Source organism: Asparagus officinalis, chromosome 2 (genome assembly GCF_001876935.1).
Source record: "Asparagus officinalis chromosome 2, Aspof.V1, whole genome shotgun sequence".
NCBI lineage: Eukaryota > Viridiplantae > Streptophyta > Magnoliopsida > Asparagales > Asparagaceae > Asparagus > Asparagus officinalis.
In genome coordinates, this window is record NC_033795.1 from 42025174 (window position 1) to 42036555 (window position 11382).

Genomic DNA, 11382 nt, shown 5'->3' on the forward strand with positions numbered 1-11382 from the left:
TACATTTTTTATTGTTTTTGGATATAAAGAAATGCCGAAGTTTTCAACAAGAAGAACTTCACAACAGATGACCTTGTTGCTTATATTCTTCATTCTCTTCATCTCTGGACGTGCCTCTCTATTAAATAAACATTAGTGAAGCTAAATTTTCTTTTGGATGATCCTCACTTTCCACTCCCCTAGAAGAGGATTGATGGAAATGAGGAGGGAGAGGCAAGCTAGTGGCTCGAGGATGGCGTATAGTAGTCCGATGATACCGAGTACTTAAGTTAGCTTCTATTATTATTATTATCATCTTGATCTCTGTAATTTGTTTGTAATTAATACCTTCTTTTGTTGCCCAGGGGCTGCAGGAGAAGTCTAATTTCTACGTGGTTTTCTATTTAGTGGATTGTCAATTAGGTTGTATTGTGCTTGTGATGAGTGGCGACTATCTACTTTCCTCACCCTCACAGAACTCTTCTTGACGTAAGGTCTTCTATAGGCTTAGAAATTTTGTTCTCCTATCGATTGCTTTGTATGTTTCGAAGTTTAATATACATTGGTGCTTTGCTTTATTTTTACCTCAAAAAATAAAGAAGCTAAATTGACAAATCGAAGGCACACACAAGACAATAGTAGACCACAAACCAATGCAAGCCAACCAATCACAGCACAAACACAAGATATACGTGGTTCGGCAATATGCCTACGTCCACGGGGCAAGGAGAGGGAAGCTTTACTATTCAAATCAAAGGGGAGTACAAGTTAGGGTTACAAATCTTACCCAAAACCCTCAAATAAGACCAAAAGATCTCTCAAATAGACTCCAACAATAGAAGCCCTCAAATCTCCCTTTGCTCAGCTCAAAATCGCCCAAACTCTTACCCTAAAAACGAGTTTAGGGTATTTATACAACTCCCAAGCGACGCTTCGTCGGTCGACCGGACCGGTCGACCGCGATCAATTCCGGTCGACCGACCCGGTCGACCGACCACCTCCAGCAGAACCCCGAAAGAATCCAGAGAGCCGTCGGTCGACCGGGCCGGTCGACCGACCTCCTTGTGCACGAATCCGGTCGACCGGACCGGTCGACCGCCACCTGTTTTTCCTGATTCTGCTGCTGATGCTGAAATTCCTTCATTAAGTTCATCACTTATCCTTTATAAGTGCATCTCTTATCAATTGACACGTGCCATTTGATTCCATCAGAGTAGGACCCCACAAAATGAACATCAAGGGGGGTTTTTCTATCCTCGATCGAGTTGGTTTTTGCATGGATCGAGAAGCCGAAGAATGGCGGACGCACGTAAAGATCCCCCCCCCCCCTCTCATGTTTATATGCGTCGCATTTTGGCGTTTTCGCATCTTCTTGGATCCAGAGGTAAATTATTTGTTTCGTCTGAACTTAAATTTTAATTTGCCTTTTTTGTGTTTTCATGCCATTTTAGGTATTGTGTTCTTATCGTACTACAAATTTGAGGGGTAAAAAGTTACTACCTTTTGTGAATTAATAAATTTGGCTAAGATGAGCTAAGGACACGGTGCAACTTCAGAGAATTTTTCCGGTGGTTTGTAGACATTTGAATCTAATTTAGCAGCAAAATTTATTCCATTGAATACGTAGAAAGACTTAATATCTGTGGCTGTTTTAGAGTCTCAGATGCCCCCGCGATAGGATTTGCTATGGTGAGAAAACTACCAACTGCGAGAGCTTGAGAATTGATAAGAATATTAATGCTAGCCTAACATTTTAATAAATATTTATTTATTAGATAATTAAATGTTATTACAAAATTATTTTAAATAAATTTATCATTTATTAGCATTAGTTTTTATTAAGTTATTAGTTTATTAATATTAATTTAATAATTTCTACTTTTTCATAAGGAATGTAAGCAGCCAAGAATGATAATAAATTAAATTCGTGACCGGTGAGATTTAAACTTGGATTGCTCTGATGCCGTCTAAAGTCCCTCTGACAATTACACCAAAGCTCTAATTTTTTTTATATGAGAATTGAAGGCTATAGTTTTATATTAATTCCAACATTAACAAAACAAATTTGGACCTTTTGTTCTTAATAACTCTACGAGCAACAAACCAACTTATATAAAAAAAAATGCTAGAAAAAAACATAATAAAAGTTCACTACTATTTATAGACTACATTGAAACTGTCTACTACTACCACATTATATCATGTGTTTTTACGGTACAAGTCGGCATTCTCCTCTACTCTCTTAATTACTCAGTGAAAAGAAAGCCGTAGGCATTCTCATCTTCAAAACTTTCTTATGAGAACTTGAATACTTGAAACTGTCAAAATTGGGCTCTTAACGGGCCTATACAGGCAAAAGCCTACCAGAATTGAACCTAAGTCCACAAGCATTACACAGAGTCTTGGGGCCTAATGGGCCTGGCCTCCACAGTGGTGTTTTGGAGGACAGACACTTGGTGCACCTTTTAGGACCTTGATTCTTAACTTGGGCCTGAACTTGGGCCTTCACCCCTTGCTCTTCTAGCTTCAATTGTGGGCTTCGGCTTCGGCTTATTTTGTTTTCAGTTCCTTTTTTGGGGAAAATGAGCTCCCTATCAGAAAGCCAATAAGCTTGAGGTAGGAGAGAAGGTCGATCTGAGGAGTGGAGGGAGATGTTTTGGTTGGGATTGATTTCTTTTATTTTGGTTCTTGCTTTGGATGTGACAGAGATTGGGTCCTTTTCAGCTTCAGTTGGCTTTGGGCTTACTTGTTGGGCCTCCATTGGGCTTGGAGTTTGGTAAGTGGTACATTTCGGTTTGGAGTTTGCAAAACCTGCAGATGAAATATAATATTAAATGCATGGAAAATACTTTTATCATCTATAAACGATTAAGACGTAGCACCTATTTCATCTTTAAAAAAAAAATAACAAAAGGAGACCAATTCAGAGGCTTAAAGGGAAAGCCCACTCACTAGTAGTAGTAGTGGCAGTAATAATAGCTATATACAAATCACAGTTACCAAAATGGTTTATTACAGTTATTTGATGATATCAACAAGATCAATTCTTTTAGGGGTAATTTCACAAAGCTACCATGAATTTGAGAAGTCTTGCACGAAATTACCATAAGCTTTTTCATTAGAGAAAATAACTGAAAACTTTTTTCTACGCGTGCATATCCTCTCCAATCAGGCACTAATTGAAAAGAGTTCAATTTTCTTAATCCATACCATCTAATCTCAATTACAATGGCAGTAATTGAAAAGAGTTCAATTTTCTTAATCCATACCATCTAATCTCAATTACAATGGATGAGATGGCGACACGTAAGATTTTATCTAGTAGTTTTTACCGCAGTGGTGTTTAAGTTTACTACTAGTTTTCAAGGCCAGAATGGTTTTTAAGTAACAATTGACACCTTACATGACGTGATCTCATCGAAAGTGACATGGATGGTAAGGATTGAGAAAATTGAACTCTCTTCGATTACCGTCTAATTGGAGAGGATACAAATCTTTTATCCTACGCATGTCATGACTCAGTTAGGGTAAGCTGGCAGGTGCAGTGCACGTGACATGTTTTTGACAAATTTGCCCTTTTATGTATTTTAGGCTACATATTAGAAAAATCCCTTTGGATGATTATCACTCATCAGATAACCCTCTGTAACTTTCCAAATATCATATGTTAAAGGTTATTAGAAAACCCCGCTTTTAACTTCAAGATTTTATGAGAAAATTCCCTTATGAAATTTACCCTTCTTTTAATATAGATACTGATATCACTGTTTTATGTCGTAAAGGCACCCAAGCTCAAAGCTGACTGAAATATTCTAGGATGCAGTCCTAGGAAAGATCAGATACAATTCTGATCATCCAGCAGCACTATTTGCACTTTACTAATATTAAAGGTGCTTGCTAGACCTAGTATACGAATCATTAAGCATTGAAAACAATTATAGCTTGTGCAGACTAAAGCAAATGTTTCAAAAAAAACGTCCGAGTAGAAATCAAACACAAATGAATTACCAGAACGGAGATAATATCTTTGCATGTCATGAGAACGGTTATGATAATCCTGAATCCTCTTGTCTGAAATAGTAGTTCCTGCTAAATAGTCATATCTTCAGAATTCCAGTTAAAATCAGTGAACAAAGTTTGCTACTTAAGGATCACAAATTACCTTTGCCTTGAGACTTCTTACCAATCTTCAATGATCTGAATCTATAGTCTCTGCCTTCACATTCAGTGAGATCTATCAAAGTTTTCTCTGTATTTTCGTCCACAATGTGGCACACACCATTTTCTGTAAGAAGAAATTTGCGAGTAACCATCTTTAGTGCTATAACATCCTCCACCCACGAACAGCTTTTTTCCGAAGAAAACATAACGTTGGTTTCATCATCACGCAACTTCTTCACAATATCACAGGGCAGCTCACTAAGAGGAACAGGAATTGTAATGGCAGCCCAATGGTTTCCAGAACTTTCAGTGATGACAACATGGCTAACTGCGTTATTAACATGCTCTGAACTTTTCTCAATTGTTTTCTGCACTTTCAGGTTACTTGTAGGAGTTTTTTCCTTTATTACTTTCTTCAGTGAAGGATGATTCTCAATTTTGCTTCCAAGTCCCAAGCCTTTGAATGTTTTCTCAGCCATCTTTCTTTTAGCTCCAGTGCTCTTTTCGTTTCTTTTCTCGTTCACAACAGGACTAATGGCATTGGAGTGAATGTTACCCACATTCTCTGAACCTTTCTCACTTGTTTTCAGTGCTTTCAAGTTACTTGTAGTACTTTCTTTCCTTGCTTTCTTTGCTGAATAACGATTGTCAATTTTTCTTCCAGGTCCTGAAACGTCAAAAGTTTTCTCAGCTGTCTTTCTTTTAATCCCGGTACTATTTCCATTTCTTTTCTCGTTAACAGCATTGGAATAAATGTTACCAGCATGCTCTGAACTTTTCTGAATTGTTTTCGGCACTTCCAAGTTACATGTAGAAGCCTTTTCTTTCCTTGCTTTCTTCACCGGATTACGATTGTCAATTCTGCTTCTGAGTCCAGAAACTTCAAAGGTTTTACCAGTTGTCTTTGTTTTAGTTCCAGCACTCCTTTCATCTCTTATCTCATCAAATTCTATTATCTCACAAGCATTCACACCAAAGATTCGAACTCTAAACACAAATTTCTCTATGAACTTGAACACTATAAACTGCCCGTGGTTTATAGAGTGATCCAGCACGAAATCATCCCACCCTTCACAAAAGGCCAACCGACCATCGACCATGGATAACTTGACCCTCCAAGATTGACTATTTGAATCTCTGAGAATCACAGTTTGCTTATCCAGGCATCCAATTGCCTTGGCGAGTTTCAGGGGAATATGCTGCATGTATTGGAAATGGAACCATATACATAATGTTATTAGCATCATTATTAGGTATAAAAGTCTTGAATCAATGAGAAAGATTGATCAACATTTAACATTTGCGCCATCTTTTCTATATTCAGTTGGAGATTGAACAAGAACATAATAGATAACAGAAAATCAACCTATGGACTGTAAGAATCCGAAAAACTCTAATAAGGTTTTAGAAGTGATAATTTATCTGCTCATGTTAATACCTAGTCAAACAATAATCAAATTCTTTGTCGCAATCATCAACTGTAAACATGTTACTCATATACATAAGTTTAGAGTAAAGTTCATAAAGATACCTCAACTATAAGGATTTATCACAGAAAAAATACCATAAACTATTTTTATTAGGAAAAATATCACAAACTTTTAGAAAACTACGTATGAAATAAATAGAAAGAATTTTATTTGTCTCCCATGAATTTTGTGGCTTAATTTCGAAACCACCCCACCCCCACAAAAAAAAAAGATAAAAAAAGATCAGGAGGGGAAAAAACTCCTTGAACTTTTTTTATTTAACACAACCACGTGTGAATTGGAAAATGTGTAAATTGAGAATTTTCTCTTAAGGACATTTTAGTTATTTACCAATTAGAGGGTCCGGTAAGAAATTTTAAAACCTCAGGGGGATTATGTGCAAATCCACCCAAAGATCAGAGCTTTAGTTAGTGAAATTAACCCATGAATTTTCAGACAATAACGCCAAATTTCCATGAAGCTTACACAATTGTCAAATATCTATCATGTATCTTCATGTACTATCATAAAACTACCACATAATATTATATATAGCAATAAATGGCGATGTTTTTTATGATTAAAAAGTTTATGATATTTTTTTCTTAATACGAACATATTATGGTAGTTTGGTACGAAATCCTAGGGGTTTTGCACAAAAAAGACCATGAGCTACTAGGGATATTGCATCCAACCAACTACTGGGGTTTTTGCACAAAATTACGTTTTGCACAAAATTACCAGAAACTCTTTTTATTAAATAAAAATATCACAATTTTGCACTCATGAATTGAATAACATGAACTTTTGGTTATGTTTCACAAAACTACCATGAATTTTCAAATAATGTCTATCATGTATTATTCTACCATAAGGTACACATCATAATCAAATATCAATCATGTATTATTGTACAACTATCATAAATTTTTCTATAATTTTTCTGACTTAAACTTTATGATATTTCTCTCTAGTAAAATATCTTACAGCAGTTTTTCTTTTAATAACAAAATCCTAATAAGTCATAGTAGTTTTGTAAAGTTTTACACGTATGGATGTTTCAGCATTGCTTAGGGTGCTTTTCTCCAAATTACCCAGAAAACATATTAGGGTTTAGGCTTTGTTAACCAAATTATATTCTACACCCACTTAAAGAATCCAAACAAAAAGAGAGCAAAAAAAAAAAAAGAGTGAGAGAGTAAAATTTACCAGAACATGTTTGAAATCGCCAAGCATGATCTTGAAAAAGGAAGAAGGAATCTGATCGTGGGTCTTCAAGAACTCAGTCGATCTCCTCTCCATTGCTCTCCTTCTCCCTTTGTTTTGATGCGCCATTGGCTTTCTTTAACACCAAAAAATAGTTGTCAGGAGATTTCGGCTCATTGTTTCCTCATAAAAGTGGCAGCTTTTTATTGTCTTCTGGCATTTATTTATATACCTGATTTTTAATTTGTCCGTCTCCTTTGGGCCTCCGCATTGAATTTTTCCCTTCTTTATGGGCTTTAATGCTGGAAAGACACTTGATTGCCAAGAATCAGAGGTGCACGAGTAATCGTGATCAACGGACCGAAATATCTGTTTTCAGGGTCTTTTTTTTTTAATGTTAGTTCTTTACATACTACTGTGCACCCCGTGTAAAACACGACCACATTTTTTTTATTTCTGCTACAGTAATTCTTTTTTAGATACTACAAAATTTTTTAATACTATAGTATTTTTTTCAAAAAATGATGTATTATTCTGTTTTGTGCTATAGTAATAATGCTACAATAATTTATTGTTGTAGTTACTGTAGCATAAATAGTAAACATTTAGATCATTCTGTAAGTATAGAGGAGTAGATTTAATATTTTGAAAGTAGACCTTCAAATCATTGAGCTAAGTTGTTGTTAGGCCTTATAAATTGCTTCAAACTTGTTAACCTAAATCATTAAAGCTGCTATTAGGTCCCCTAGTTATCATAAGCTTCCCCAAAATTAGTCTCTCAAATCACCGTATTGCTATTGGGTCCCAGATAAGTTGGTTCAAATTAATCCCCCTAGTCGAGAACAACATTTTAAAGATATAAGAATTAAAGTCATGTTTGCTTTTTAAATAGGAAATTAATTTAAAAAATCTGAACCAATCTTTTAATCTCTTATTTTCCCCCCTATCTGATTGGGACTATTTTTAGGAAGGGACTACATAATCCCTAAAAAGGGGATTAATTTAAACTCATTTCACGCCATCTTTACAATCTAAATATTAATGAAGTAGAGGGAATTAAGATTTGGAGACAAATTCCCCTTATTCTTTTCCTTTTCCAGCAAACATTTATCTATGCGGTTCGGGTTTTTTTTTTCAATACTTATTTCTTGTGACCAGCCGTCGAATTTTCCCCCCACAACATCTTAATTCATCTAGAGCCAAACCAACTGTAACGTCCAAAATCCACGCTAGGCATTTTGGTTGGCTCCTCATTACATTCAAACTTCTAAAACTGACCAAGGCTCGCACCGAAAAAATGAAAAATAAAATAAAAATAACAGAGGTTTAGCAAGGGCTAATATTTCAAATTGGGGTTTTTTTTGAAACCCTCAATTGACACCGGCTTAAATGCACCGTAAAAATAATTTAATATAAAGTAATAAATATCAAACAAGCACAACTAGAATGATCATACATCCTTTTTTAAAGCAAACTGTTCTCTTAATGATTGAAGTGTAGATTTGAAAAAACGTCGATGAAATTGAGATCCAAGTGCAGCTAAGGATAGATGATTAGATGAAGAATAACATCGAGGATGCTTTTTGAGAAGCTAACAGTAAATGATTGGATGATGATTGAAACCATAGCTCGCTCGCTCGCTCCCTTTTTCTTTTTCTCTCTAATGTAGGTTAGAAACCTCTAATAAAAAAGGCGAGGAAAGATTCTATATATCTCTAGCAATGAACAGCTTAGATCGAATCTAAATTAGACTAGAACTTTAAAATCTAGCAGCCACTCATTAGTGGGCAAGTTTGCTCATCGATGGGCAAGTTTGCTCATCGATGGGCAAGAGGTATACGGACTTGTTTATTATGCCAAGGGTTTTCCAAAAAATATTACAAATAGTAATCCCGATAACTGAGTCAAAAGTTATGTCTGTGTAAGTTTTAGCATCTGTGTATGTTTCCAACATGTTGCTAATTGTTTTGACCCTAATTAGCTAAAAAATCTGAATTGAGTTCCGTTTATTTTTGTAGACATTCTATCTCAAGTTATACAGATCCGAAGAGTTCCATTTGTTTTTGTAGATTCCTGATGATAATATGGACACTCCCATTTGCTCAAACATAATTTTTACTTCTAATTTTTTTTTCTTCCAAATTTGCCTGTGATTAACTCATTCTTTTGCTCTCTATATAGATATTCTGAATCAATGGGGGCGTGTAAATCAATGACCAAGTAGTGCTCATCGATGAGTGAGCTCATCAATAGATGAGGCCTCTCTAGAGAAAAATTGCCATTGATTTAGAGTTGTTGATTGATGAATCAGGTCCAGTTTCATCAATAAGAACCAAGGCTCATCGATGGGCAATCGACTCATCGACGGAAAAAGAACTGAAAAACACTCTGTTGAGCTAAAACTTCTTCCATTTGTTCTCAATATCGATTCTTGCCTATATAAACCTACACAAGTCATATCAAATACATATTAGACCAATATGAAGATTTGTTATTCATCAAACTAAGTTAATTTTACAAACATATTCCTAATAATAAGATCCCCAATCCCCACTGTAATACATACGAAACAAAAATAGCCAAATAGGTGATTGTGGTATTAGTAATGCATAAACAAAAGATTTCATTGAAAAGTTCAAACTACTTTCTCTCGAGATGAAGTAGATACTTAATACTTTAGTACTGTTTATTTTATTTCTTTTTCTTAGTAGATGATGTTCAAGTATTGTTTGATACTTTTTGTTGAAGAATTTCATCTTTAATTCAATGTTTTCATTTTTCACGACTCCGTTTTATTAATTGAATAGGATTATTTATTGTATCATGATAGGTACAGTGCGGTATGTCTATTTTTAGACATTTTTTAGTTGACTTGAGGGCAAAAAAATCATTCTGGTTATGATATTAGCTCGAATAGTCATAATCCCCCTAAAAATAAATGATAACTCGATTTAAATTAGACTGTGTGAAAATAAACATTAGTTTAAACTAAAATAGTCCTAGAATAATACAGTCCTAGTCAGTCTTAGTAAGATAGTCTAGGGAATATAATATCCCAAGTCTGAGGTTGAAAAAAAAAAACTTGGCCTATATCATTTCCAAATTTCCTTCTTCATATCTAACATTTGGTTAGAGCTTTTCACTTTAGGGCATGTTTGTTTACACGAAAGTAACTATGAAATAGCAGAAGTAGATGAAGTAGAAGCTACTTCTGCTACTTCTAGACAAAAATATATATTTGTTTTTCTTGAAAATCTACTTCCACTACTTCCTTAAATGATGATGTGGGATCTACGTGGCATCTCCATTTCCTTAATTTTTTTTTCCGTCTAAAAATCTTGGAAATACGGCGGAAGTCATGTAGGATGGGTCCACCAGGAAAAAAAAAACGAATTAGTTCTTATCTATATCCTCACAACCAACCGACTCTTCCCCTTCTAATATATCCTCACAACCGACTTCGCGCGGTTCCCTCAATTCCTTAGTATAATATATGCTCTTGGTGTTGCTCGGCTTTTGGCTTCCTTGGTCCAACCGACATGATGAATGTGGTCATTCTGATGGGTTTCTGAAATTCCTACCAAGGAGTTTTGAGTCCAGGCTGATATTGTGGTGGCGGATATGCATATTGGCGTCTGTTTTGTGCTCCCCACTAGGTGGGATCTTTTTGTAGCTGCTACCTGTGTAGCAGATAGTTTGGCTCCAGTTTCTTTTGGTTTTGTTCAGGGGCTTTATGTTCATAGCTCAATAGTCTTTTGTAATAGGTTCTTATGTGTTTTTGTAACCTTAAAGTGAGGGATGCCTTACGTGATAATGTAGTTGCTTCAAAGTTCATGGAAGCATTATGTAACTTTTAAATATATCAATGAAATTTTCCCTTTAGAAAAAATCTCGGTCGGTGCATGTGCACAGCTTGTATTTGCTCCTATAGATGAGTCTTTTGCTGATAATGCTCCCTTGCTATCCTCAGGGTTCCGTGTCATATCCCTTGACCCAAAAATGGTAAGATTACATTTATTATATATCAAGCAAATCAACTATGAATATTGGTCTTTTCAATTGATGGCAACAACAACTCTATTTCTATTTCAATGACAATCCAAACAAGAATAAAATGGAAGCAACATGTATTAGTTACTTCCTATTAATATTTCTAAAAATTATCCAAAAAAAAAAATAAAGATGAAGAAGTTCTACTTCCATTAGTTCTAAAAATATATGAAACAAATAAAAAAAATATCATTTCCGCTACTTCCTATTTCATAGTCTTGGAAGTTACTTCCGTAACTTACTTCTTACTTCCAATACTTTCATTATCCAAACGGGCCCTTAGCTAGAGCTGAAGAATCTAAATGGAAACAAAGATGTAGAATTCAATGGCTCAAAAAAGGGGATAATAATACTTCTTTCTTCCATAGATCTGCCTCTTTTCACAGAAGAAAAATTTCATTCCTCATCTTATTTCTAACAACACTATCATCTCCTCAGAGACAGATATCAAGCCGTCTTTTTATGACTTTTTCGCAGATCTCTTCAAAGCCCCTAGAGACTCTAACCTTCTGGTTAA

At 35.2% G+C, this 11382-nt stretch overlaps 1 protein-coding gene across 2 annotated transcripts; it reads right to left on the reverse strand.

Moving 5' to 3' along the window:
• On the reverse strand, positions 2082–7019 carry LOC109829510. Of its 2 annotated transcripts, none has more exons than XM_020396606.1 (4): positions 6819–7019; positions 4142–5339; positions 3988–4065; positions 2082–2790 (listed from the first exon to the last, which is right to left on the reverse strand). In XM_020396606.1, the coding sequence occupies exons 1-4, from the start codon at positions 6942–6944 to the stop codon at positions 2324–2326; spliced, it is 1869 nt and encodes a 622-aa protein (XP_020252195.1). In that variant the 5' UTR covers positions 6945–7019; the 3' UTR covers positions 2082–2323. The 2 variants fall into 2 exon arrangements, with proteins under 2 accessions (XP_020252195.1, XP_020252194.1); XM_020396605.1 differs by having other exon boundaries at positions 3988–4068.